This window comes from Salmo trutta, chromosome 29, assembly GCF_901001165.1.
Source record: "Salmo trutta chromosome 29, fSalTru1.1, whole genome shotgun sequence".
Classification (NCBI taxonomy): Eukaryota; Metazoa; Chordata; class Actinopteri; order Salmoniformes; family Salmonidae; genus Salmo; species Salmo trutta.
Window position 1 is genome coordinate 36533825 of NC_042985.1, and position 27599 is coordinate 36561423.

At 43.0% G+C, this 27599-nt stretch overlaps 1 protein-coding gene across 3 annotated transcripts in view; it reads right to left on the reverse strand.

Moving 5' to 3' along the window:
* The window catches only part of LOC115167530 (activating molecule in BECN1-regulated autophagy protein 1), a 94616-nt gene that overhangs the window by 36501 nt on the left and 30516 nt on the right, over nucleotides 1–27599 (reverse strand). For all 3 annotated transcript variants that reach the window (XM_029722021.1, XM_029722022.1, XM_029722020.1), the window contains exon 12: nucleotides 13882–13992. In XM_029722021.1, the coding sequence (XP_029577881.1) occupies nucleotides 13882–13992 (111 nt within the window). The remainder of the gene's footprint in view (nucleotides 1–13881; nucleotides 13993–27599) is intronic.

The window sequence follows — 27599 nt, forward strand, 5'->3', positions numbered from 1 at the left end:
CAGTAGAACTGTAAAAAAAGAGATATAATTTAAGCCTTGGAAGCAAGTGCTTTCATAAATGCATGGCACGGGACTCATTTCACAGGAGCATTGTAAAATACGATTTCTCTCAATGAACCAGCCTTAACGAATGTAGTTTATTTACATATCAAGTGGTGCAGTGGTCTAATGCACTGCATCTCAGTGCTAGAGGCGTCACCACAGACCCTGGTTCGATCCCGGGCTGTATCACAACTGGCCGTGGTCGGGAGTCCCATAGGGCGGCGCACAATTGGCCCAGCGTCGTCTAGGTTAGGAGAGGGTTTGGCCGGGGTAGGCCGTCATTCTAAAATAGGAATTTGTTCTTAACTGAATTTGTCAATCCAGATCATCTCAAACATGCTCAATGGGTGACACGTCTGGTCAGTATTCAGGCCATGGAAGAACTGGGACATTTTCAGCTTCCAGGAATTGTGTACAGAACCTTGGGACATGGGGCAGTGCAGTATCATGCTGAAACATAAGGATGGCAGCTGATGAATGGCACAACAATGGGCCTCAGGATCTCTTCACGGTATCTCTGTGCATTCAAATTACCATGATAAAATGCAATTGTGTTTGTTGTCCGTAGCTTATACCTGCCCATACCGTAACCCCACCGCCACCATGGGGCACTCTGTTCAGAACTCAGCAAACCGCTCGTCCACACGAGACCATACACATGGTCTGCAGTTGTGAGGCCGGATGGATGCAGTTCAAAATAATCTAAAACAAGGTTGAGGCGGCTTATGGTAGAGAAATTAACATTAAATTCTCTGGCGACAGTTCTGGTGGTCATTCCTGCAGTCAGCATGCCAACTGCACACTCCCTCAAATTTGATACATCTGTGGCATTGTGTTGTGTGACAAAACTGCACATTTTAGAGGGGCCTTTTATTGTCCCCAGCACAAGGTGCAACTGTTTAATGAGCATGCTGTTTAATCAACTTCTTGATATACGACACCCGTCAGGTGGATGGATTAAATTGGCAACGGAGAAATGCTCACCAAGAGGGATTTAAACAAATTTGTTCAGAAAATTTGAGCGGACTATACTTTTTGTGCTTATGGAACATTTCTGGGATCTCTTATTTCAGCTCATGAAACATGGGACCAACACTTTACATAGTATTTATATTTTTGTTGAGTGTAGTGAATCCTAACCCTAAACCTTTTCCTAACCTTAACCTAATTTTCCAGGTTAAATTCTCCTAACCTGCTATGAAAAGTCAAATTTGACGTTAATTTGACAAAAGCTGGATCGCTTCTAGCCATGACCGGCTGGCCCTGGTGTTCATAGACAGCCATTTTCTGTTATTTATTAGGCCTGGATTGTATTTGAGAGGCCTAGATTGTATTTGTAAACAGCTGTTTTTTGTTATTTATTAAAATGTTCATACAAATACCCTATAGGAAATGTCATTCGCAAATTATATTAAACAAATATATTTTGAAGATGAGTTTTATTACTGTGTCGGTGACTTGTTCTTCTAGGCCAAATGTTTATTTTCTATAAAACATTTTCTAAATGTAATCTTTCTTTAACTAGGCAAGTCAGTTAAGAACAAATTCTTACTTAAAATGACGGCCTACACCGGCCAAACCCGTACAACGCTGGGCCAATTGTGCGCCGCCCGATGGGACTCCCAATCACGGCCGGTTGTGATCCAGCCTGGATTTGAACCAGGGTGTCTGTAATGACGCCTCTAGCATTGAGATGCAGTGCCTTAGACTGCTGCGCCACTCGGGAGCCTGATATAAGTATAAATTATATTCAACTATGATTTGCAGCAGGGACGGAGATGCAACGGGCAATGCTTTTCTTTTTAATAAAAACCGGTCACGTTGGTATAAGAACATCGTTTTACTTAATTTTGTTACAATTTAACAGGCTAATTTCTATTCTGTTCAAATTAATTACAATAATCCACATGCGATTTGGAGAACAGTGGGTGGACACACTAATGCATTACACACCCAATGCATATGGATGTCAGGTAAATTAAAATCTTGCCGGTCACGTTGTCCAGCGCCAAATTTTCCTGACGGAAACCCTGATGTGCATGCCTATGCATTACACACTAATAACCCCCGCTGCTACAGATGTACAAGTGGGTTGGTCGAGAACCAATAGCCTACCTAAGCGCTTAAAAAAATAACCTATTGCACACCTGCCAACCCTGTATCATGCCAGTAGTACCAGAAGCACGTGGAAATTGGAGATGTAGCACGAGCCGAATTGGGGGTTTCTTCCCCCGCACGTTCGCTGTTTGTGAGTCTGATGGCTTTTTAGACACAGTTCATAATCAACACTCAAAGCAAAATCATTTTGAAAACACAAAAACAAATGATCGCATCGACACAGACTGCAAACTGGCTACACAAAGCTTAAATTGGCTACCGCTAAGGGAATTTGAACACTGTTCGCTAGAAGAGTATGGTGTTTTAGCCAACGTAAAGGTGCTTATTGTATTTCTTTGCAGGGCATACATAATTTCAGATCAGGCCCTATTAATTTCTACGTACTTTTAACTCGGATTTCGTACCTGCGTAAATGGACAGAGAATTGCGTAGTTGATAGGCAAAATGTGTGCATGTTGGCAGGTCTGCTAATGGTTGCCCAAGAAGATAAAGATCCTGGATAGGATTATGACTAAATTATGCAGCAACGCCTGGAGAAAAGATGGCGCTGGAGGGGATGGCTGCCGTCATATCGGCTTTTAACCAAACAGGCTATTTTGTTCGTTTTTTTTCACGTTGGTCATGACTTGTTTTATACATAATGTTGCTGCTACCGTCTTATGATTGAAAAGAGTTTCTGGACATCAGAACTGGGATAACTCACCTGAAATTGGACGAGGAGTTGTTCTTCATTGAGTCGGACGCGAGGGATATACTACAGACACCCGACCAGGCCCAGAACCCCGTGATTCGCTGGAAAAGGAAACGCAGGTTTCGTGGAAAGAGATGAGGATGCCTTGTGAGGATCAGGTGACGAGTGGCTAATCTGCCCTTGCCTTCCGTCCTGCTAGCTAACGTTCAATCGCTGGCAAATAAATGGGACGAACTGAAAGCACGTATATCCTACCAACGGGACATTATAAACTGTAATATCTTATGTTTCACCGAGTCGTGGCTGAACGACGACATTAAGAACATACAGCTGGCAAGTTATACACTGTCGGCAGGATAGAACCTCTGGTAAGACATGGGGTGGGGGCCAATGCATATATGTAAACAACAGCTGGTGCACAAATCTAAGGAAGTCTCGAGGTTTTGCTCATCTGAGGTAGAGTATCTCATGATAAGCTGTAGACCACAATATCTACCTAGAGAGTTTCTGTATTTTTCGTAGCTGTTTACATACCCCCACAGACCAATGCTGGCACTAAAACCGCACTCAATGAGCTGTTTTCCGCCATAAGCAAACAGGAAAACGCTCATCCAGAGGCGGCACTCCTAGTGGCCGGGGACTTCAATGCAGGGAAACTTCAATCAGTTTTACTCAATTTCTATCAGCATGTTAAATATGCAACCAGAGAGGAAAAACATTTTTAGACCACCTTTACTCCACACACAGAGACGCATACAAAACTCTCCCTCCATTTGGCAAATCTGACCATAACTCTATCCTCCTGATTCCTGCTTACAAGCTAAAATTAAAGCAGGAAGCACCAGTGACTCAATCTATATCAAAAAGTGGTCAGACGAAGCAGAAGCTAAACTACAGGACTGTTTTGCTAGCAGACTGGAATATGTTCCGGGATTCTTACGATGGCATTGAGGAGTACACCACATTAGTCATTGGCTTTATCAATAAATGGATCGAGGACGTCGTCCCAAAGTGACCGTCCGTACATACCCCAACCAGAAGCCATGGATTACAGGCAACATTCGCACTGAGCTAAAAGGGTAGAGCTGACGCTTTCAAGCAGCGGGACTCTAACGCAGAAGCTTATAAGAAATCCCGCTATGCCCTCCGACGAACTATCAAACAAGCAAAGTGTCAATACAGGACTAAGATCGAATCGAACTACACCGGCTCTGACGCTCGTCAGATGTGGCAGGGCTTGCAAACTATTACAGACTACAAAGGTAAGCACAGCCGAGAGCTGCCCAGTGACACGAGCATACCAGACGAGCTAAATAACTTCTATACTCGCTTCGAGGCAAGTAACACTGAAACATGCATGAGAGCATCAGCTGTTCCTGACGACTGCGTGATCACTCTCTCCGCAGCCGATGTGAGTAAGACCTTTACACAGGTCAACATTCACAAGGCTGCTGGGCCAGATGGATTACCAGGACGTGTACTCTGAGCATGCACTGACCAACTGGCAAGTGTCTTCACTGACATTTTCAACCTCTCCCTGTCCGAGTCTGTAATGCCAACATGTTTCAAGCAGACCACCATAGTCCCGGTGCCCAAGAACACTAAGGTAACCTGCCTAAATGACTACCGACCTAAATCACTCACGTCTGTAGCTATGAAGTGCTTTAAAATGCTGGTCATGCCTCACATCACCATTATCCCAGAAACTCTAGACCCACTCCAATTTGCATACCACCCTAACAGATCCACAGATGATGCAATCCACACTGCCATTTCACACCTGGACAAAAGGAACACCTATGTGAGAATGCTATTCATTGACTACAGCTCAGCATTCAACACCATAGTGACCCTGGGACTAAACACCTCCCTCTGCAACTGGATCCTGGACTTCCTGACGGGCCGGCCCCAGGTGGTAAGGGTAGGTAATAACACATCCGCCACACTGATCCTTAACACGGGGCCCCTCAGGGGTGCGTGCTCAGTCCCCTCCTGTAATCCCTATTCACTCATGACTGCAAGGCCAGGCACGACTCCAACTCCATCATTAAGTTTGCCGATGACACAACAATGGTAGGCCTGATCACCGACAACGATGAGACAGCCTATAGAGAGGTCAGAGACCTGACCGTGTGGTGCAAGGACAACAACCTCTCCCTCAACGTGATCAAGACAAAGGATTGTGGACTACAAGAAAAGGAGGACCGAGCACACCCCCATTCTCATCAACAGGGCTGTAGCGGAGCAGCAAACTAACATGGTTCAATTTCACCAAGACAGTCGTGAAGAGGGCACGACAAAACCTATTCCCCCTCAGGAGACTGAAAAGATTTGGCATGGGTCCTCAGATCCAGAAAAGGTTTTACAGCTGCACTGTCAACGTCAAGAGCATCCTGACGGGTTGCATCACTGCCTGGTATAGAAACTGCTTGGCCTCCGACCGCAAGGCACTACAGAGGGTAGTGCGTATGGCCCAGTACATCACTGGGGCCAAGCTTCCTGCCATCCAGGACCTCTATACCAGGCGGTGTCAGAGGAAGGCCCTAAAAATTGTCAAAGACTCCAGCCACCCTAGTCAAAGACTGTTCTCTATGCTATCGCATGGCAAACGGCAAGCGTGTACCCTCAAGCCATAAGAGTCCTGAACAGATAATGAAATGGCTACCCAGACTATTTGCACGCCCCCCGCTGCTACTCTGTTATTATCTATGCAGTCACTTTAATAACATCTGCCTGCATGTACATAATTACCTCGACACCAGCGCCCCCGCAGATTGACTCTGTACCGGTACCCCCTATATATAGCCTCACTATTGTTATTTACTGCTGCTCCTTAATTACTTGTTATTCTCATCTTATTTTTTTTTATTAAAACTGCATTGTTGGTTAACGGCTTGTAAGTAAGCATTTCACTGTAAGGTCTACACCGGTTGTATTCGGCACATATGACAAATAAGATTATGGTAGAGTTAAGTTCAAATACAAAGGATTTTAAATTGAAACATCCCACACTGTTTTTAATTGCACAGCTTTCTCTTTGCAATATGTCTCGCTGAATATGTGCATTAGCATATCAGTCAGTCTGCATTTGGCATGAACTTCTAGATCACGATGGGGAGAGTAATTTGCATTGTTTGCGATTGTATTTCAGACCCTCTGCTTTTAATCATTGCTGAGAAGCTCCACACACACACACCCACCCACCCACCCCGGATAACACATCTCTTCCTCTTTCCTAAACAGCTGTTACAGTTCATTGTTAAAAGGCACCACCCACATCAATTATATATGAGCAGCATTCCGGAGAGGGCCCATAGCCAAGTCTGTCTGTGGAGCTTAGTGGAGAGCTATACACATCACACTGTTCACAACTTACTCTCAGAGAGGAGGAACATCTGCTGTGCTAGCGTTCTGAAATGAAGTTCTTATCAGAAGGCAAAGTTATAATTATTATTTTGAAATTATTTACCTTCATTCCAGAGATTTACCTTGTCTTTTTCCGTTATATACAGTGCATTCGGAAAGTATTCAGACCCATTCACTTTTGCCACATTTTGTTGTTACATTACAGCCTTATTCTAAAATGTATTTTAAAAATAAAATAAATCCTCAATCTAAACAAACTACCCCATAATGGTAGAGCAAAAACAGGTTAAGACATTTTTTCTAATACATAAAAAAAAACTGAAATGTCACATTTACACAAGTATTCAGACCCTTTACTCAGTACTTTGTTGAAGCACCTTTGGCAGTGATTACAGCATCAAGTCTTCTTGGGTATGACGCTATAAGCTTGGCACACCAGTGTTTGGGGAGTTTCTCCCATTCTTCTCTGCAAATCTCTCAAGCTCTGTCAGGTTGGATTGGGTGCGTCGCTGCACAGCTATTTTCAAGTCTCTCCAAAGATCGGTTCAAGTTCGGGCTCCAGCTGGGCTTCTTAAGGACATTCAGAGACTTGTCTCGAAGCCACTCCTGCATTGCCTTGGCTGTGCTTAGGGTCACTGGAAGGTGAACCTTTCCTCTAGACGTGACGCATGGCATTCAGGCCAAAGAGTTCAATCTTGATTACATCAGACCAGAGAATCTTGTTTGTCATGGTCTGAGAGTACTTTAGGTGCCTTTTGGCAAACTCCAAGCGGGCTGTCATGTGCCTTTTACTGAGGAGTGCCTTCCGTCTGGCCACTCTACCATAAAGGCCTGATTTGCGGAGTGCTGCAGAGATGGTTGTCCTTCTGGAAGGTTCTCCCATCTCCACAGAGGAACTCTGGAGCTCTGTCAGAGTGACCATTGGGCTCTTGGTCACCTCCCTGACCAAGGCCCTTCTCCCTCGTTTGCTCAGGGGGGGGGGGGGCAGCTCTAGGAAGAGTCTTGGTGGTTCAAAATGTCTTCCATTTAAGAATGGAGGCCACTATGTTCTTGAGGACCTATAATGCTGCTTAACTGTTTTGGTACCCTTCCCCAGATCTGTGCTTCAACTCAATCCTGTCTCGGAGCTCTACGGACAATTCCTTCATGGCTTGGTTTTTGATCTGACATGCCATGTCAACTGTGGAACTTTATATAGACAGTTGTGTGCCTTTCCAAATCATGTCCAATCAATTGAATTTACCACAGGTGGAACAATCAAGTTGTAGAAACATCTCAAGGATGATCAATGGAAACAGGACGTACCTGCGCTCAATTTCGAGTACCATAGCAAAGGGTCTGAATACTTATGTAAATAAGGTGTTTTATTTGTGTGTAGATTGATAAAAAAGTTATTTCATTCATTATAGAATAAGGCTGTAACATAACAAAATGTGTAAAAAGTCAAAGGGTCTGAATATTTTCTGAATGGACTGTAGGTGTTGAGCTATTATTAGAAATGTATAGGTCAGATTAATTCAATATTGTTTTAATTTTACATGTTTTAACTGTTGACTTCAATTCATGGCATCCTTGCTTGAGTTCTATAACGTATCAGTATTAAAAATAGCTTTTCAGATCAGATGTCAATGCCACAGTGCCCTATAAGTTCATTACATGGCTCACGGCCCAGGGTCTGAGCTCCTCCCTATGCAACTGGGTCCTGGACTTCCTGACAGGCCGCCCCCAGGTGGTGAAGACAGGCAACATGACCTCTTTGACATGGATTCTCAACACAAGGGTTCGTCCTCAGTCCCCTCCTGTATACCCACAACTGCGTGGCCTCTCAGTTTCAATTCCATCATGAAGTTCGCTGACGACAACAGTAGTAGGCCTGATTACCAACAACGAGACAGCCGACAGGAAGGTGGTAGGCACCTGAAAACATGGTGCCAGGTAAACAACGTCTCCCTCAACACCAGCAAAACAAACGAGCTGACTGTGGACTTCAGGAAGACCCAGGCTGGACATGCCCACATCTTCATCAATGGGGCTGCCGTGGAGACGGTCAATATCTTCAAATTTCTTGGCGTACACATCTCAGAGAAGCTGAAATGGTCTAACCAGACGGACACCGTGGTGAAGAAGGCACGACAACGACTCTTCAACCTCAGGATGCTGAAGAAATTCGGCCAGTCCCCGAGGGCTCTCACAGTGTTCTACAGGAGCACCATCCCATCGAGAGTATACTTTCGGGCTGCATCACAGCCAAGTATGGCAACTACACTGCCACGGACCGCAATGCGCTTCAGAGGGTGATACGTGCAGTCAAAAGCACCATTGGGCGCACACTGCCTGCCCTACAGGAACCCTATAATACCAGGTGTCACAGGAAGGCCAAGAAGATTAGGGACCCCAGCCACACCCTGTTCTCCCAGCTTCATATCACTCAGACAGTACAGGAGCATCATGGCAAAAACCGGAAAACTGGCAAATAGTTTCTACCCTCACACCATCAGGCTGCAGAATAGCTACCACTAGTCAGCTACCCGCTCCCCCTCGCTACTCCCCCATGGACAGTCTCCTCCCCTGCTCCCCAATCAGTTACCTTACCTGTTGCTCCCTCTACGGACATTCCCCCCCCCCCCCACTGACTTTAACTCTGCCCCCACTCCAATGACATTCATCACTGTTGCTAATATGTACAGTGCAGTATAATTGAATTATAATTGTTTTTATTTCACTTGGTCCCTACACGCCCTCAATGATCATGCTGCACCCCCTACGGTCATTTCCCCCGCCACCCCCTCCAGAGTCTTTACTCTGCTTCCACCTCAATGGACATTTATTTATCCATCACTGCTACAAATGTTATGATGTATATAGCACTATTTCTATTGTTGCTTTTTTATTACCATTTTCATTATTTTATTTCACTTAGTCCTGCATGTTGGAGCTCGGACCCAAATATTTTTCACTTGTACCCTGCAATCACACCTGCAACCCTGTACATGTGACTACTTAACACTCTGAATCTGATAAATCATCCACATAAAGACTCAATTACATGCTTTGCAGGCTCAAAATACTCAAACAAAAACACCAGATATTGATTGATGAGCATCGAAACCAAAACTGTTTACTTTCTCAATTCAAATCATTGGTAAATGGAGACAAGAGTTGCAAGCCCTCCGATATCGCTATACAAACCCACACAGTGGAGCTAAAATCACGTTGTTGGGAGTGGGTGAGTCACCCACTACCAACAACCACTCACCCACAACCGGAGGTACATTGCTGGGCAAAAAATAAAATAATGCCTAGGGCAGGGATTTTATTTGGTTTTCTGAGCAAAACATTATATAATATTTGTTTTTGGACATAAAAACAGTAAGAACACCAGCAAATCAGCTCCAAGTGATTTTAATTTAGGAAATTTATTCCAAAGTATTCCCACACGAGAGAGATCCAGTGCATTCTGAAAGTATTCAGACCCCTTGACTTTTTCCACATTTTGTTACGTTACAGCCTTATTCTAAAATGGATTACATTGTTTTTCCCCCCCCTTTAATAATGACAAAGCAAAAACAGGTATAGATATTTTTGCAAATAAATAATTAAATAAATAAATATATAAAAAGAAATAAGAAAAAAGTACCGAAGTATTCATACCCTTTAATTTGCTGAAGCTCATTTGGCAGCGATTACAGCATAAAGTATTTTTGGGTATGCCACTACAAGCTTGGCACACCTGTATTTGGGGAGATTCTCCCACGCTCTGTCAGGTTAGATGGGGAGCGTTGCCACACAGCTATTTTCAATTCTCTCCAGAGATGTTCGATCAGGTTCAAGTCCGGGCTCTGGCTGGGCCACTCAAGGACATTCATTCAAAGATTTGCCTTCAGAAGGTATTCACATTCCTTGACTTTTTCCACAGTTTGCTGTGTTACAGCCTGAATTCAAAAATGTATTAAATGTATATTTTTTGTTACTGGCCTGTCGTCACAATACCCCATAATATCAAAGTGGAATTATGTTCCTTAACATTTTTACAAAAAAAATTGTTTGTTGAAAAATGAAACGCTGAAATGTCTTGAGTCAATAAGTATTCAACCCCTTTGTTATGGCAAGCCTAAATAAACCGCTCAGGGATTTCACCATGAGGACAATGGTGACATTAAAACAGTTTGAGAATGAATGGCTGTGATAGGAGTAAACTGAGGATGGATCAACATTGTAGTTACTCTACAATACTAACCTAATTGACAGAGCGAAAAGAAGCCTGTGCAGAATAAAAATATTTCGAAACATGCATCCTGTTTGCCACAAGGCACTAAAGTATAGTGTAAAAAATGTGGCAAAGCAATTAACTTTTTGTCATGAATACTAAATGTTTTGTTTGGGGCATATCCAATACAACACATTACTGAGTACCACTCTCCATATTTTCAATCATAGTAATGCTGTTATGGGTATGCTTGTCATCATTAAGGACTGGGGAGTTTTTCAGGATAAGAAAGAAATGGAGTGGAGCTAAGCAAAGGCAAAATCCTAGAGGAAAACCTGCTTCATTCTGCTTTCCACCAGACACTGGGAGATAAATTCACCTTTCAACAGGACAATAACCTAAAACACAAGGCCAAATCTACACTGGTTGCTTACCAAGAAGACAGTGAATGTTCCTGATTGGCCCAGTTACAGTTTTGAGTTAAATCTGCTTGAAAATCTATGGCAAGATCTAGAAAATCATTGTCTAGCAATGACCAATAAGCAAATTTGACAGAACTTGAAGAATACAAATGGGAAAATGTTGCACAATTAGAGATTTACCCAGAAAGACTCACAGCTGTAATCGCTGCCAAAGTGTGCTTCAACAAAGTATTGACTCAGTGGTTTGAATACTTATGTAAATTCGATATCTGCATTTGCATCTTTGCAAACATTTCAAAAAATATGTTTTCACTTTGTTATTCTGGGGTATTATGTGTAGATGGGTGATAAAAATATATATTTCATCAATTTTGAATTCAGGCTGTAACAAAACGTGGAATAAGTGAAGGGGTATGAATACTTTCTGAAGGCACTGTACAGTGAGGGAAAAAAGTATTTGATCCCCTGCTGGTTTTGTATGTTTGCCCATTGACAAAGAAATGATCAGTCTATAATTTTAATGGTAGGTATGTTTGAACAGTGAGAGACAGAATAACAACAAAAAATACAGAAAAACACATGTCAGAAATGTTATAAATTGATTTGCATTTTAAAGAGGGAAATAAGTATTTGACCCCTCTGCAAATCATGACTTAGTACTTGGTGGCAAAGCCCTTGTTGGCAATCACAGAGGTCAGACATTTCTTGTAGTTGGCCACAAGGTTTGCACACATCTCAGGAGGGATTTTGTCCCACTCCTCTTTGCAGATCTTCTCCAAGTCATTAAGGTTTCGAGGCTGACGTTTGGCAACTCGAACCTTCAGCTCCCTCCACAGATTTTCTATGGGATTAAGGTCTGGAGACTGGCTAGGCCACTCCAGCACCTTAATGTGCTTCTTATTGAGCCACTCCTTTGTTGCCTTGGCCGTGTGTTTTGGGTCATTGTCATGCTGGAATACCCATCCACGACCCATTTTCAATGCCCTGGCTGAGGGAAGGAGGTTCTCACCCAAGACTTGACGGTACATGGTCCCGTCCATCGTCCCTTTGATGCGCTGAAGTTGTCCTGTCCCCTTAGCAGAAAAACACCCCCAAAGCATAATGTTTCCACCTCCATGTTTGACAGTGGAGATGGTGTTCTTGGGGTCATAGGCAGCATTCCTCCTCCTCCAAACACGGCGAGTTGAGTTGATGCCAAAGAGCTCCATTTTGGTCTCATCTGACCACAACACTTTCACCCAGTTATCCTCTGAATCATTCAATGTTCATTGGCAAACTTCAGAAGGGCATGTATATGTGCTTTCTTGAGCAGGGGGACCTTGCGGGCGCTGCAGGATTTCAGTCCTTCACGGCGTAGTGTGTTACCAATTGTTTTCTTGGTGACTATGGTCCCAGCTGCCTTGAGATCATTGACAAGATCCTTCCGTGTAGTTTTGGGCCGATTCTTGATCATTGCAACTCCACGAGGTGAGATCTTGCATGGAGCCCCAGGCCGAGGGATATTGACAGTTCTTTTGCGTTTCTTCCATTTGCGAATAATCGCACCAACTGTTGTCACCTTTCACCAAGCTGCTTGGCGATGGTCTTGTAGCCCATTCCAGCCTTGTGTAGGTCTACAATCTTGTCCCTGACATCCTTGGAGAGCTCTTTGGAATCTGATTGATTGATTGCTTGCTTCTGTGGACAGGTGTCTTTTATACAGGTAACGAACTGAGATTAGGAGCACTCCCTTTAAGAGTGTGCTCCTAATCTCAGCTCGTTACCTGTATAAAAAACCCCTGGGAGCCAGAAATCTTTCTGATTGAGTAGGGGGTCAAATATTTATTTCCCTCATTAAAGTGCAAATCAATTTATAACATGCGATTTTCTGGATTTTTTTGTTGTTATTCTGTCTCTCACTGTTCAAATAAACTTACCATTAAAATTATAGACTGATCATTTCTTTGTCAGTGGGCAAACGTACAAAATCAGCAGGGGATCAAACACTTTTTCCCCCTCACTGTATATGTGATCGTGTAAGCAAGGTTTGAAATTATTATTACTATTTAGTCAAATATTATATCCGTTTGGGCTTCTTGTGGTCAATTTGCAGTCTACAAATTATTTGTAATTAAGTTCTGGCACTCTGACTATCCTCTCTCTCAAAAAAAAACTTCCCGCGGCTAAATTTTGTTGATCCCTTGTCTAGGGAATACCATAGACTTCTGCTTCCTATATTCTGGAATGAGTTTCTTGGATTCTTATTTGATTACCCCCAAAATATCAATCTTTTAACATTGCTCAAGTTTGGACGACTAGCATGGGGACCCAACACTCAAAAGTTACTGACCTTCGGGTACGTACAGAAATGTGAAATCCTCTATAAAAGTCATGGCGTAGTTTGAGGATAATGTCCTTCCCCAATGTCTATTGTAGGTAATGGGTATAATGACTCACTGAACCGCTAGGAGTACATTACAGTAACTGCCGCAGGACCAATTTCTTTTTTTAAATAGACACTGTTACATTACATATTACAACCTCTATAAGAACAGTTTGTCAAACACAGTATGTTTAAAAGAAAACTAAACCCAGAAAAAGTGCTTGGTTGGGCACTGAATGGATTAGAGCAGAATAACCCAGCGGGTTTTATATTTAGAGGTGGTGCTCTAAGCAGCGGGGCTCTGTTCTCTGTCCTGTGACCTGACGTCAGGAATAACTTGGCCTGAAGCAGAGTAATAACCAGACCACGACACTTTGTGATCCTGATGATAAACAGAGCCACTGAATCTCAAAATACTAAAGTAGGATGCACTCAGCATGGTCCTGCAGGGAGACTACTGTGAAATGAACCGGACCATTAAGACCAGCGGCGGGCAAGATAGAGAGAGAGAGAGAAGGCATCCTAGAATAGCAGACAGTGCTAGGCTTGGATCTGAAACAATCCCCACAGAGGAATGAAAGATGGAAAAGGCAGGGCAGATCTGTATGAGTAGGCCTAAGTTTCTTGTTCCATCCCAACAAATCGACAAGTTCAACAATGTTGGTCCACTCACAGTTGCTGATTTCAGGTAGGTCAAACTTGGTGAAGTCCCACCATTGGAGGCGGTAGGTGGTGTTGGCGATGTTACTGGCCACAGCTGACTGACCGTCGCCAATAACCGCACCTAGGAGAAGAGAACAGAGAAGGTCATCATGTAGCTTTATCTCGCTGAGCAAAAAAACTGCACGAGTCACTTAATTTCTATAATATCAACTTAGGTTATGGGGGGAAAAAAGTGTTTTCTATTATACAGTTTTGTAATTCAGTCAAGCCTTTGTTGAGCGGTCATCCAAAATTAGGGATTACAGCTGTGGTCCAGGACCACGCTTTTTCCTGTCTGCCCAGTCATTCTCAGTAAACGAGTAAATGCTTTTAATTTTTTTTTTAAAGTCCATTATGTTGACGCTTTCCTGGAGTGTTATGTTAATAGGATGCACATAAACATGGCTGATGATAATGGAATCCTGACCAGGTGCACTTATGTCAGTGTGGGACTAATGGCAAATCAAAAGGGTGCTGGTGAAAAACAATAGTAGACTAAAACCATTTAATAACCATCAAAAGTGGGTACTGGCGTCTGTACGCTGTTATACCAGAATGGGCAATCTAGTAAAAATACTATTCATAAGAATGTCTAAACCTAAGAGGCAAAGAACTGCTCTAAAATTCTGTAAAATATATTTAATTTACATTTTAGTCATATAGCAGACGCTCTTATCTAGAGCGACTTACAGTAGTGAATGCATACATTTCATAATTTTTTTTTCTTCTTCCTGTACTGGTCCCCCGTGGGAATCGAACCCACAACCCTGGCGTTGCAAACACCATGCTCTATCAACTGAGCCACACGGGACTGTATATATGATAAATGCATTAATAATACTGCAATACCGCCAATTGCAAGGTCCTAATGAATTATGAGGTATAGGCCTAAATTATATATGCAAATGCATTTACTGGTTCTAATTTGATTTCAGAACAAACTTCCATCAGTCAGTGCATAGTAAAATGTCTGTAGTAACTGACCCAGAGGCAGCAACATCAATAGAAACTGCCTTTATGGTACATTAAAACGCCACAAATTATTACACAATTGACACATTTTCTGTCTGTGGCAGAATGTGTGCATGTCACTCCCCAAGTCAGAGTCTAGGACACTTACAAACTGCAACTGTCTGCAACCGCAAAAAAATTTTCACAGTTCATTTGAAATGGAGATAAAGGCCTCAGGCTTGTGAGACAAAAACACATTTCTGTATTGACTTGACTGCAAAAAAAACGAATGATAAAGACAAGAGACAATGACTGTTTATACTGAGTGTTTCTTCTACTTTCAAGGTGTTCAAAAAGAAAAGTAGATTAAAAACCGATCGAGTTTGCCCTAATTAGCTACGCTTACATGACACAATTTTATCAAAAAATGACTGAAACTGCAGTGTGAGGGATTAAGTGCTTAATGTTTTTATCTGCTGCGCCATGGTAATGGGCTAAACCTCTTTCAAGGCTGCACTTTCCCTTCTTACAGGAATACATCAAGTTTGCTGAGCAACTGCAACATTTTCACGAAAGTGAAAGAAATTACCCTCTTCGTAATGTGGCAAACTTAGATTGGTTAGCTTAAATGTTACAATTTGTATTTACACACAGTTGCAATTTGCCTCTACGGGATGTGGTCAACAATGCAGCCATACAGAACTACAGTATGATGGACTTAACATATGGTACGCTGTCTGCCCTCTGCTCTTATTTAAGTCATTAAGAGGACGTAATTTATAACTTCACTGAAGTGTTGCAGCAAATTACATATAGAGGGGCACTTGTTCCATTCATTTCTGACAGACCCATCATGACTCATGTCAGAGGGGGGAGAGGGGGCCTAGACTCATGCAGGCCTAGTACATAGTAAGCTGCATATGTGGGGAAACCATCAGCAATGAAAATGAATGACTTTTAAATGAAAAACCTACCAATTAAAAGGGCCCCTACTGCACATTAAATTTGATTATGTTTAATCTGGGAAGTTATCTGCCCTTATGCTCTATTCACCACATTTCATTTTGAATTTAAAAAAATATCAAAATTAGCCACCGTCTTACTATATTTCCATGCATCATTGTCTGCAATGCCCAAAAACCACATGGCAGAATTATCTACGACAGATGATTGCTAGATTGAGGAAAATAAATATAGAACGAACGACCTATTCTCAGAGGAAGAGGGGCGCTATAACGAAAGATACAATCTGTAGTGCACTGGCTGCACTTGACTGATTGAAACAAAGTGGATCTTAAAAGAGTGGATTTCACATGTACTAGGCCTATACACCAGAAATATAGTGCATGATCGAACAACCCTTACATGTTTTATGACAAATGTTAGTTACATTTGAAAGCAGATGGCACACAATAAGCTAAACATTTCTAATAATTTCAGGGTTTAAAAACTGATAAATCATCTTTGGAAAATCACACTTCTCAGAATCATACGTGGCAAACATTAAACTACAGTATCTAGACTAGCACCGTAGTAAGCCAGTTAATGACTAAAAGCAGTTGAAGCCCAGACTGATAAGACAAGGGGCGGCGGGTTATGTCTTTTTGTAAATAACAGCTGGTGCACGATATCTAAGGAACTCTCGAGCGATTGCTCGCCTGAGGTAGAGTATCTCATGATAAGCTATAGACCACACTATCTACCTAGAGAGTTTCTGTATTTTTCGTAGCCGTTTACATACCACCACAGACTGAGGCTGGCACTAACACAGCACTGAATGAGCTGTATTCCGCCAAAAGCAAACAAGAAAATGCTCACCCAGAGGCGGCGTTCCTAGTAGCCGGGGACTTTAATGGAGGGAAATTTCAATCAGTGTTACCTAATTTCTATCAGCATGTTAAATGTGCAACCAGAGGGGAAAAAAATTCTAGACCACCTTTACTCCACACACAGAGACAAGTACAAAGCTTTCCCTTTCCCTCAATTTGGCAAATCTGACCATAATTCTATCCTCCTGATTCCTGCTTACAAGCAAAAATGAAAGCAGGAAGCACCAGTGACTAGATCAATAAAAAAGTAGTCAGATGAAGCAGATGCTAAGCAACAGGACTGTTTTGCTAGCAGACAGGAATATGTTCTGGGATTCCTCCGATAGCATTGAGGAGTACACCACATCAGTCATGAGCTTCATCAATAAGTGCATCGATGACGTCGTCCCCACAGTGATCGTATGTACATATCCCAACCAGAAGCCATGGATTACAGGCAACATCCACACTGAGCTAAAGGCTAGAGCTGACGCTTTCAAGGAGCAGGACACTAACCCGGAAGCTTATAAGAAATCCCGCTATGCCCTACGATGAACCATCAAACAGGCAAAGCCTCAATACAGGACTAAGATCGGATCAAACTACACCGGCTCCGACGCTCGTCGCATGTGGCAGGGCTTGCAAACGATTACAGACTACAAAAGGGAAGCACAGCCACGAGCTGCCCAGTGACACAAGTCTACCAGACGAGCTAAACTACTTCTATGCTTGCTTCGAGGCAATTAACACTGAAACATGCATGACAGCACCAGCTGGTCCGGAAGACTGTGATCACGCTCTCCACAGCCAATGTGAGTAAGACCTTTACACAGGTCAAAATTCACAAGGCTGCAGGGTCAGACGGATTACCAGGATGTGTACTGTGAGCATACGCCGACCAACTGGCAAGTATCTTCAATGACATTTTCAACCTCTCCCTGTCCGAGTCTGTAATACCAACATGTTTCAAGCAGACCACCACAGTGCCTGTGCCCAAGAACACTAAGGTAACCTGCCTAAATGACTACCAACCCGTAGCACTCACGTCTGTAGCCATGAAGTGCTTTGAAAGGCTGGTCATGGCTCACAACACCATTATCCCAGACACCCTAGACCTACTCCAATTTGCATACCGCACCAACAGATCCACAGATCTCTATTGCACTCCACACTGCCCTTTCCCACCTGGACAAAAGGAACACCTATGTGAAAATGCTATTCATTGACTACAGCTCAGCGTTCAACACCATAGTGCCCTCAAAGCTGATCAATAAGCTAAAGGACCCTGGGACTAAACACCTCCCTCTGCAAATGGATCCTGGACTTCCTGACGGGCCACCCCCAGGTGGTAAGGGTAGGAAACAACACATATGCCAAGTTGATCCTCAACACAGGGGCCACTCAGGGGTACATGCTCAGTCCGCTCCTGTACTCCCTGTTCAATCATGACTGCACGGCCAAGCACACCAACACCATCATTAAGTTTGCCGATGACACAACAGTGGTAGGCCTGATCACCGACAACGACGAGACAGCCTATAGGGAGGAGGTCAGAGACCTGGCCGTGTGGTACCAGGAAAACAACCTCTCCCTCAACGTGATCAAGACAAAGGATTGTGGACTACAGGAAAAGGAGGACCAAGCACGCCCCCATTCTCATCGACAGGGCTGTAGTGGAGCAGCAAACTAACATGGTCCAAGAACACCAAGACTGTTGTGAAGAGGGCACGACAAAACCTCCCCCTCAGGAGACCAAAAACATTTTGCATGGGTCCTCAGATCCCCAAAGTTTCTCCAGCTGCACCTTCGAGAGCATCCTGACAGGTTGCATCACTGCCTGGTATAGCAACTGCTCACTTGGGCCAAGCTTCCTGGCAAGCAGTACCGGAGAGCCAAGTCTAGGTCCAAGAGGCTTCTAAACAGCTTCTACCCCCAAGCCTTAAGACCCCTGAACAGCTAATCAAATGGCTACCCAGACTATTTGCATTCCCCCCCCCCTTCTAGACTGCCGCTACTCTGTTGTTATCATCTATGCATAGTCACTTTAATAACTCTACCTACATGTACATACTACCTCAACTAACCGGTGCCCCCGCACATTGACTCTGTACCGGTACCCCCCTGTATAGTCTCGCTATTGTTATTTTACTGCTGCTCTTTAATTACTTGTTTGTTTTATTTCGTATTTTATTCTGTATATATTTTTTTAAACTGCATTGTTGTTTAGGGGCTCGTAAGTAAGCATTTCAATGTAAGGTCTACACCAGTTGTATTCGGCGCATGCGACTAATACAATTTGATTTGATACTCGAATAGCCTCGACCATTTTCACACCATCATCGGCTAAAGTTAGTGATTACTAGGGAATGAAATTGGAGGGGGGAGAAGGATTGGAGAGTTGAACTGGATCGAAAGGAAGTGTCTGGGGCAGTGTGGAAAGAAGAGTAGCAAGCAGTACGCACGGAGGTGGTATGGGGACAATGGACAAAAAAGGGAGTGGGAAAACAAGGGATGGAGAGAGCATAAGTGGCATTATTTGATGCATATTAATCATAGGCTGCATTTTATTCCCCCTGGTCTCGCAGTCCATATATAAAACCAGATACATTTTCACAGTTCACTCTTTTATAGGTAGAAGAAGGGTCGGGGGGGGGGGGGGGGGGGGTCATAACTAAGTGGAGTCACTGGTTCTAACCCCATGGCCATGCAGACTACACCACTGTCACATGGCACCATGGATGAGAGAGAGGACCCTCATTCTCTCACATGGGACCTCAGTTCATAATAGTACCACATGGTGGGTTTGAAGATTGACTACAACTCACGGACTTACACATAAAAAGAGAGTGGAATGATATACAGTTGAAGTCGGAAGTTTACATACACCTTTGTAAAATGTATTTGGCTCTCAGTATTTCACAATTACTACCATTTAATCCCAGTTAAAATTCCCTGTGTTAGGTCAGTTAGGATCACCACTTTATTTTAAGAACGTGAAATGTCAGAATAATAGTGGAGAGAATGACTTGTTTCAAATTTTATTTCTTTCATCACATTCCCAGTGGGTCAGAAGTTTACATGCACTCAATTAGTATTTGGTAGTATTGCCTTTAAATTAGCTCAGTTGGTAGAGCATGATGTTTGCAATGCCAGGGTTGTGGGTTCGATTCCCACAACCCTGGTGTAACTGAGTCAGGTTTCTAGGCCTCCTTGCTCGCACACGCTTTTTCAGTTCTGCCCACACATTTTCTATAGGATTGAGGTCAGGGCTTTGTGATGGCTACTCCAATACCTTGACTTTGTTGTCCTTAAGCCATTTTGCCACAGCTTTAGAAGTATGCTTGAGGTCATTGTCCATTTGGAAGACCCATTTGCGACCAAGCTTTAACTTCTTGACTGATGTCCTTTGTCATGATGCCATCTATTTTGTGAAGTGCACCAGTCCCTCCTGCAGCAAAGCACCCCCACAACATGATGCTGCCACCCCTGTGCTTCACGGTTGGGATGGTGTTCTTCGGCTTGCAAGCCTCCCCCTTTTTCCTCCAAACATAATGATGGTCATTATGGCCAAACAGTTATATTTTTGTTTCATCAGACCAGAGGACATATCTCCAAAAAGTATGATCTTTGTCCCCACGAGCTAAACTACTTCTATGCTTGCTTCGAGGCAAATAACACTGAAACATGCATGAGAGCACCAGCTGGTCCGGGCGACCGTGTGATCACGCTCTCCGCAGCCGATGTGAGTAAGACCTTTACACAGGTCAACCAGTTGGGGCACTTTAAAAAGGAAAGGGAGGCACAAGTCTCAGAGAAAGACCCTTGTTGCTTTTTCCCCACAGCCATTTTTATACCAGTTGGGGTCTGAATGGCTGCTACTGCTGGTATTTGGTTCACATAGGGAGGTCTGAAATAATGGCCCCTTCCTGGCCACTCATATCCCCACATGGGTTGACCTCCCATAAACCAGACAAACTCTACTGCACATCTTGTTCTGTACATGAAAATGACATTTCTCCAGCAAGCTTGCTTGCTAAATGCTTATGGCTTTCTTTGTCAGGATACAGCTAGTGGTGTTTGTTTATGACTGAGCTACAATTGTTCAGTAGGTGCTTCAAGCTACCCAGTGTGAGTGCATTTGTTCAAGGCAGAGAAAAAGGGACAATACATGAAAATAAACTAAATCACAGTGAGTCCACTAACACATGAAAAACAATGTAGTGCTGCGGCAGCATGGAAGCATGTCAAGTGGAGCTAGAGTTTGTGTGACAACTGCCCAATAGAGTAATCACCATCTTATCAAAGTAGCATGAAATCACAACATATTTGGTTGCTGTGGTTACATCCACAGTGCATTGGGGCATGACTGATGAAATGAAAAGAGACGAGGCAGAGGTAATGGCCAAGATTTGTTGAATATAAAATAATTCAAATAATGTTTAAAGGCTGATAACAGGATTAAAATAGTCCAAATAAAACCAGGGAATATTTATGACAGCACAAATACAAGAGCAATGCTAATCTCATTAGCCACACTATGAAATAATGTAAGGAATGCAACACGATGGGGCATTATAGAAATGGAATCAGACCGACAGTCAGTCTCTGTTCTGACAGTTTAAACTGTTTACATTTTGCCAGTAGAAAAGTCAATCAGTTCTAACTTCAACCACATACCTTTAGTCGGCCATTCCTGACAGAATCCGAAAGCAAGCAAATGTTTCAATAGTCAAAACAAGCCAAATGTGGTTTAGATCTGTGTGCGTGTGCAAGATTGAGTCAGTGTGAACATGTGTCTAAGGGAGTAGCTCCAATACAAACTATTAGGTCTATACCCATTTCTCATGCTCTGAAAGTCCATATAGGCTGTAACTGGCCTTTAGATGGAATGTAGTACAGCCTGCAAAGAGATGTACTTTCGGGCTCATCCAAGTACACATTTTGAAGGTACCATAAAACAGCAGAACGACGAATGAATTATGCAGAGGCCATAACTGGACAGGGAAGAACTTTCAGCAGAAGAGGTGTAGCTTTTAGAGTCCAGTGTCCAACTACTGCTTGAGCGTTCTTAAATTTTGTGAGACTCCGCCAAGTAAAGGATTGACTGAGCCAGCATTACCTGTGTTTTGCAAATCAACAAACCATTCATCTACTAAAAAAAAAGGATTATCTGCCACTCACCACACCGCCAGTGTGCTTTACTCAAAAGTGGAAGTGAGCCTAAAGCATGGCAGAGTGATTACCAATGCCTTCCTGAAACCCATTTTTAATATCGAAGAGCAGAGAGGAGATGGAGTCTCTGTAGAGTGAATTTTTCAAACGGGATAGTGTATGGTTATTTTATCTCTGAACAATAACTTCATATAATACTGTAGACACCACTCTATTCTAACCACTGGGCCTCTGATGACACTTAGCACTTACTTACTTCATAAAAAAAATACTTCATGGATTAAGTAGGTACTTTTTTTAAATCATTTGGTGACGAGAAAGCTGCTGTCAGCTGTCCGACACAGCTCTCAGGAAAGTGTTACAAAATCCAAATGCATATCCTTTGGGAATTTCCAGGCAAGATTTTAAAGAGCCCATAACAGTATGAGGGAGCACTGGTGTGTTCCTGCCATATACCCTGACTCAGCTCATCCTGAATTATCCCCATAAATTGTCCCTCCTTCATAAGACCTAGGAGGGTTGAGAAACCTCTTCAAGCAAATGGCCACCATCACTGGCTCCACAGCCACAGCTCAACACTACCCCTAGACAACATGCACAATACACCATAGCCTCTAAAGCAGGGGTATTCAACCTAGGGGTCCACAGACCCATAGGTACTGCAGGGGGTCCAATAAAAACACAACTAAAAAGCATGTATTTTTATTTCAATGTTATGAATATTGCTAGTAACAACAAAATAAACATTTTGAATTACATACCTCCAGTAGAAAAGGGAATATAATTTCTAAATGATGTCAACTTTATTTCTCAACTCCTAATATTGAGCAAATTACACAAACTGGAGTATCTGACATTTAGTACCAGTCGCGGCAAGTGCCACTGGTTATCTTTCTTGACTGCTGCTATTTGTGAAAATGTGTTTGGAGTTACGTTTCTATCTAATAGGCTATGTTAGAGTTCACACTTCCTACTCCATTTATAATATGGGGAGGTCAAAAAAAAAAAAAACTATGTACCAAATCTATTAATTAAAAAATATTGATTGCTGGCCTTCGAATGTCGCAGTGGTCTAAGGCACCGCATCACAGTGCTAGAGGAGTTACTACAGAACCGGGTTCATTCCCAGGCTGTGCTACAACCGGTCGTGGCACAGCCCGGGACGGCGCACAATTGGCCCAGCGTCGTCCGAGTTAGGGGAGGGTTTGGCCAGGGTGGGTCTTTACTTGGCTCATCGCACCCTAGCGACTCCTTGTGGCAGGCCGGGTGCCTGCAGGCTGAACCCGGTCGCGAGTTGAACGGTGTTTCCACCGGCACATTGGTGCGGCTGGCTTCCGGGTTAAGCTGGCGGGTGTTAAGGAGCGTGGTTAGTGGGGTCATGTTTCGGAGGACGCATGACTCCACCTTCGCCTCTCCCGAGCCCGTTGGGGATTTTCAGCAATGAAACAAGATTGAAATTGGGAAGAAAAAAAAGTGGGGCAAAATACAAACAACATTTTTTACTAATAATGTTGATTACTTCTCCTTGCTATTCACCTGCTAAGAAAAGACGAGAACATTTGTTTTGTGCTAATGTATGATGGGGGTCCCTTGGTTGCCAGGCTTGCCTAGGCAGGTGTCCCTGGGCAAGAAAAGGTTGAAGACCCCTGCTCTAAAGTCTTGGTTTATTGCATCCTGATGAAACATTGAGAATAAAATGATACAGCCTAATAATATCCTAGATATTTTAGGGTTATTTTAGGAGGGTACAACATCTTCTGCAGGCCCTGTGCACATAGAATTCAGCTGGGTACACTTCCTGGGATATGACACACTGCACAACAGAAAATCTGTTGCCCGTCTGGCAATGGAGAAATGAGTCCAAAAGCAGGACATTTCCTAAATCCCCAATGTATTGAGCTTAATGCTGACAGCTGGAAACTTCCACTTTTCTATGGTGAGTGCACATAAGCATTCAGTGGTGACAACCGGGTAGCAGACAGCAGGCCGTCAGTATCCAGTCAGCATTTAGGCTAGTAACAGCCCGATCTGCAGTCTGATCACAGAAAAGAAAATTCAGATATTCTAACATTCTTATCATACTGTTACATAACCCTCCCTGACCGAAGTTGGAACATCATTATCAGACAACCACTGCACAACTTCAGCAAAACCCAAGAGCATTGACAAGAGAATAATACAAATTGTAATGGGAAACAAGACAACAGAGAGGGAGCCGAATGCATTTCACACTTTCTATATCCGCTGAAAGTTACCCAAACAGGAAACGTAAAAGAGAGGAGGAAAATAGCAGGAGTGGGGATGCAATCAGCCATGCTGGAGATCGCTGCTCAACACCATGACAATCCACTCCACTCTTATAATAGGGGGTTCAACAGTTACACCTATTAAAATGACAGGCATGATTCTGGCAGGCTCTCCCACACTAAAACCACTACACTGCTCTGTCTGAGTGTCCATCAACCACAGCGTCAAACGCCTCCAAGAGAGCTCCCATAATGGAAATTTAAAAAAAAGGTAGTCACCCTTCCATCTATAAAGAGAGACTACTGCATTACTGAGTCAGGACCCGTTAAGATATTCTAATGCAGCCACTCAAGCACTCAGTAACCCCAGCCGGGACGCTTTGATTCAAACCGTTCACAGTAACAAATCGTATCTTTGTTATTTTGAAGAGCAAATACATGTGAAAAATGCAAATGACAAAAACTAAATTTTATATGAACATTTAAACAGTATGGTTTACTCTTCGCTAATGCATTTCAACAGGAAACTTCTAAATCGGAGGCTCAGTTTTCCCATTGGGCTTTGGGGGATAGCCTACGCACGCATATTTTTGCAGGCAAGTGCAGGCAATGCATATTCAACAGCTTTCCCAATACAAAGTACATGGTGATGACGGTCAGACTTATCTTGGTTTGACAGAGCCTGAGCTAACTGGGTGATGGTGTACTTTGAAAAGGGATGGGCAACTTAGGATGGTGGTGGGGGGGGCCCCAAAAAAAAATCTGAACTCCTGATGAGGGGCCACAATTGCACAGCTAAAGAAAATAACTTGAGCAGAGAAACAATTGAAGCAGTGATCAGGAAGAGGTGTTGGAAATGAGGAGGCGGTACACTGTAGACATCAGTTTGGGACTTGCTCGAGTACATAAGCTATACCTCAAAATATGCCTTCTGTTACACATATTTACTTTTGTCAGGAAGGTATCAAAGAAAAACATGAAGTACTCTTTAACATGTATAATGCGGTTCTCAACCCTCCCACCTGTTATCAGCATGGGAGCTGCTACTGCAAATTCCAAGGTACATGAGAATAAATTATATGACTTATTCAAAGGGTGAACATTAAAAAGGAGGGAATTGTTTTCTTCTACACATCAGCAAGAAGTAGCTCCTTACAGAAGAGAAGATCAAGAGATTTACTTTGGAGGAGAGGTGGATTTAGGATGGAGGGACTGAAGAGAAAGAGTGTAGGGATAAGCTGGAAAGACAACCGCGGAGGGTTGGAGGAGAGGGAAGAGGGGTGAAGCAGAAACAGGGTGGGGGTGAAGGGAATGCAAACAGAGTGAGAGAAAGGGACTGATCAGAGATCGAAGGGGAATGAGGTTATAGGGGACTGAAGCAGGGCAAAGTGACAAGAGAGTGACAAGCCCCTCTTTTCACAGTATGTCAGAGAGCTGGAGCGCCACATAATAAAATACACCTGGCATATCCTCTCTCCACTTGGCTGCACATGTGATTTCCCTGAAGTTCATATTTTTATGTTTGGCGGCAGTCCCAAGACAAAGCCCAAGTGGGGGAAGAGGAACATCGGGCCCCTTGCTGTACAACTTCTGGGAAAGAGCCAACATGACCGACGGACTGTCTTAGAGCTAACTGCCTTATTGAATTAAGACTCCCTGTCTCACTGATACAACATGCCTCCAGATACTCTCACTGCCACATCTGAACACGCACTTAGAGCCTGATACTAAATATTGAATTATAACAGTATGGATTAAAGCACAAATCATTCTATATTGCATCATACACATGCCAATGGTTTGACCTCTGAGTAATGTGCACTACATTTAACCAATGATGAGAATACAAGCTCTGGGCTAAATCCACTGCCCTATTGCTGACGACACTGTGCCTTTAATTTCATAAAATATAAGAGCAGCCAATAAATAGCCATCACTAGCCAGCTACCACCCGGTTACCCAACCCTGCACTTTAGAAGCTGCAGCTACACACACACACACACACACACACACACACACACACACACACACACACACACACACACACACACACACACACACACACACACACACACACACACACATATATATATATATAAAATCACTCATCACTTTAATAATGTTAACATACTGCTTTACTCATCTCATATATATATGCTGTATTCTATTCTACTGTATTTTAGTCAATGCCACTCCGACATTGCTCATCCTAATATTTATACATTTCTTAATTCCATTCTTTTAGATGTGTGTGTATAGTTGTGAATCTTTAGATACTACTGCACTGTTGGAGCTCGGAACACAAGCATATCGCTTCACCCGCAATAACATCTGCTAAATATTTCTATGTGACATTAACATTTGATTTAGATTATGGTCACAGGCCATAGGCCGTTGCAAACTCAGCCATAAAACAAGATCTCACATTATCAAAGTTTCACAGGACTATAAGCCGTGGCCTGCGAGCAATAAACTGAAGAAAAGAATACATTTATCGAAAAGGGAAGAAGTTTCAAATAATAGAGAAAGACATCCAAGAAGAAAAAAAAATTAGAGGCATGAAATAGCAGTGTACAGATGTGAAGTATTGTGTGTTATACATTAAAAGCTGTACGGCTGAGGGTCTTTACGCAAGGGTGTCATCAGTTCCAGCAATATCGATGTTGCATGCATATCTGTGATGCCCCAACCAACATGTCAATGCACAGAGGGGTGAAAAGCTGACACATTTGCCACCAGCCCAGTCAAAGGAGAAAACGCCAGAGGGGACAAGAGAGATAGAGCAGAACTAAAAGCAACTTCTCTATAGTATGCGTCGCAATACAATACTTGCTACTTGGTTTCTGGCATCGAAAAAATGGTGCTAATAAGGTTTTTGAAAGGAAGTTGGACATAGACAAGAGATGGTAGAGACTAATGATGTATGATTTACTGGTACGAAGAAAATAGTGGGAAAATGAGCCAAAATATTCTGAACAACCATTGTCTGTGTTTCTATCTGATCATTTCCATTTTGTGTGCTGACTGAACCTGTAACCCTCTCTGTCCACTCCATTACAGTCCTTCTCCACTTGGATTGGTAATTGCAGTGGATTCACTCAGGGTTACAAGACTGAGCAGGTAATATCACCCTGTCTGTTCCCTTCTCTCCTGACCTTTGGGGTGACAATGAGACGTCATCACAGGTCACCTTCTCCATTTACAAATTCTGTTTCTGCTCAGACACCGATTGGCCACCAAGATGGGAAGGGACATAGTTGAGCGGCTAAACCGGGTCTCTTAAACTCTGAATGACATGTCCACTGTACCTCATGTCTTTATGCAAGTTTAAATTAAAATGCACTTTCTGTAACAGTGAACCCCTAAAAGACAAAACCCTGTCATGGAAAAAAAGATAACTGCCAGTTATATAAATGTGAACGAGCATTATTTATTTTTGGAATGATTAAAGATTTGCATTTCTATCTCTTACATAAAAAGGCACATATACAAGTATATGGTTACTACTGTCC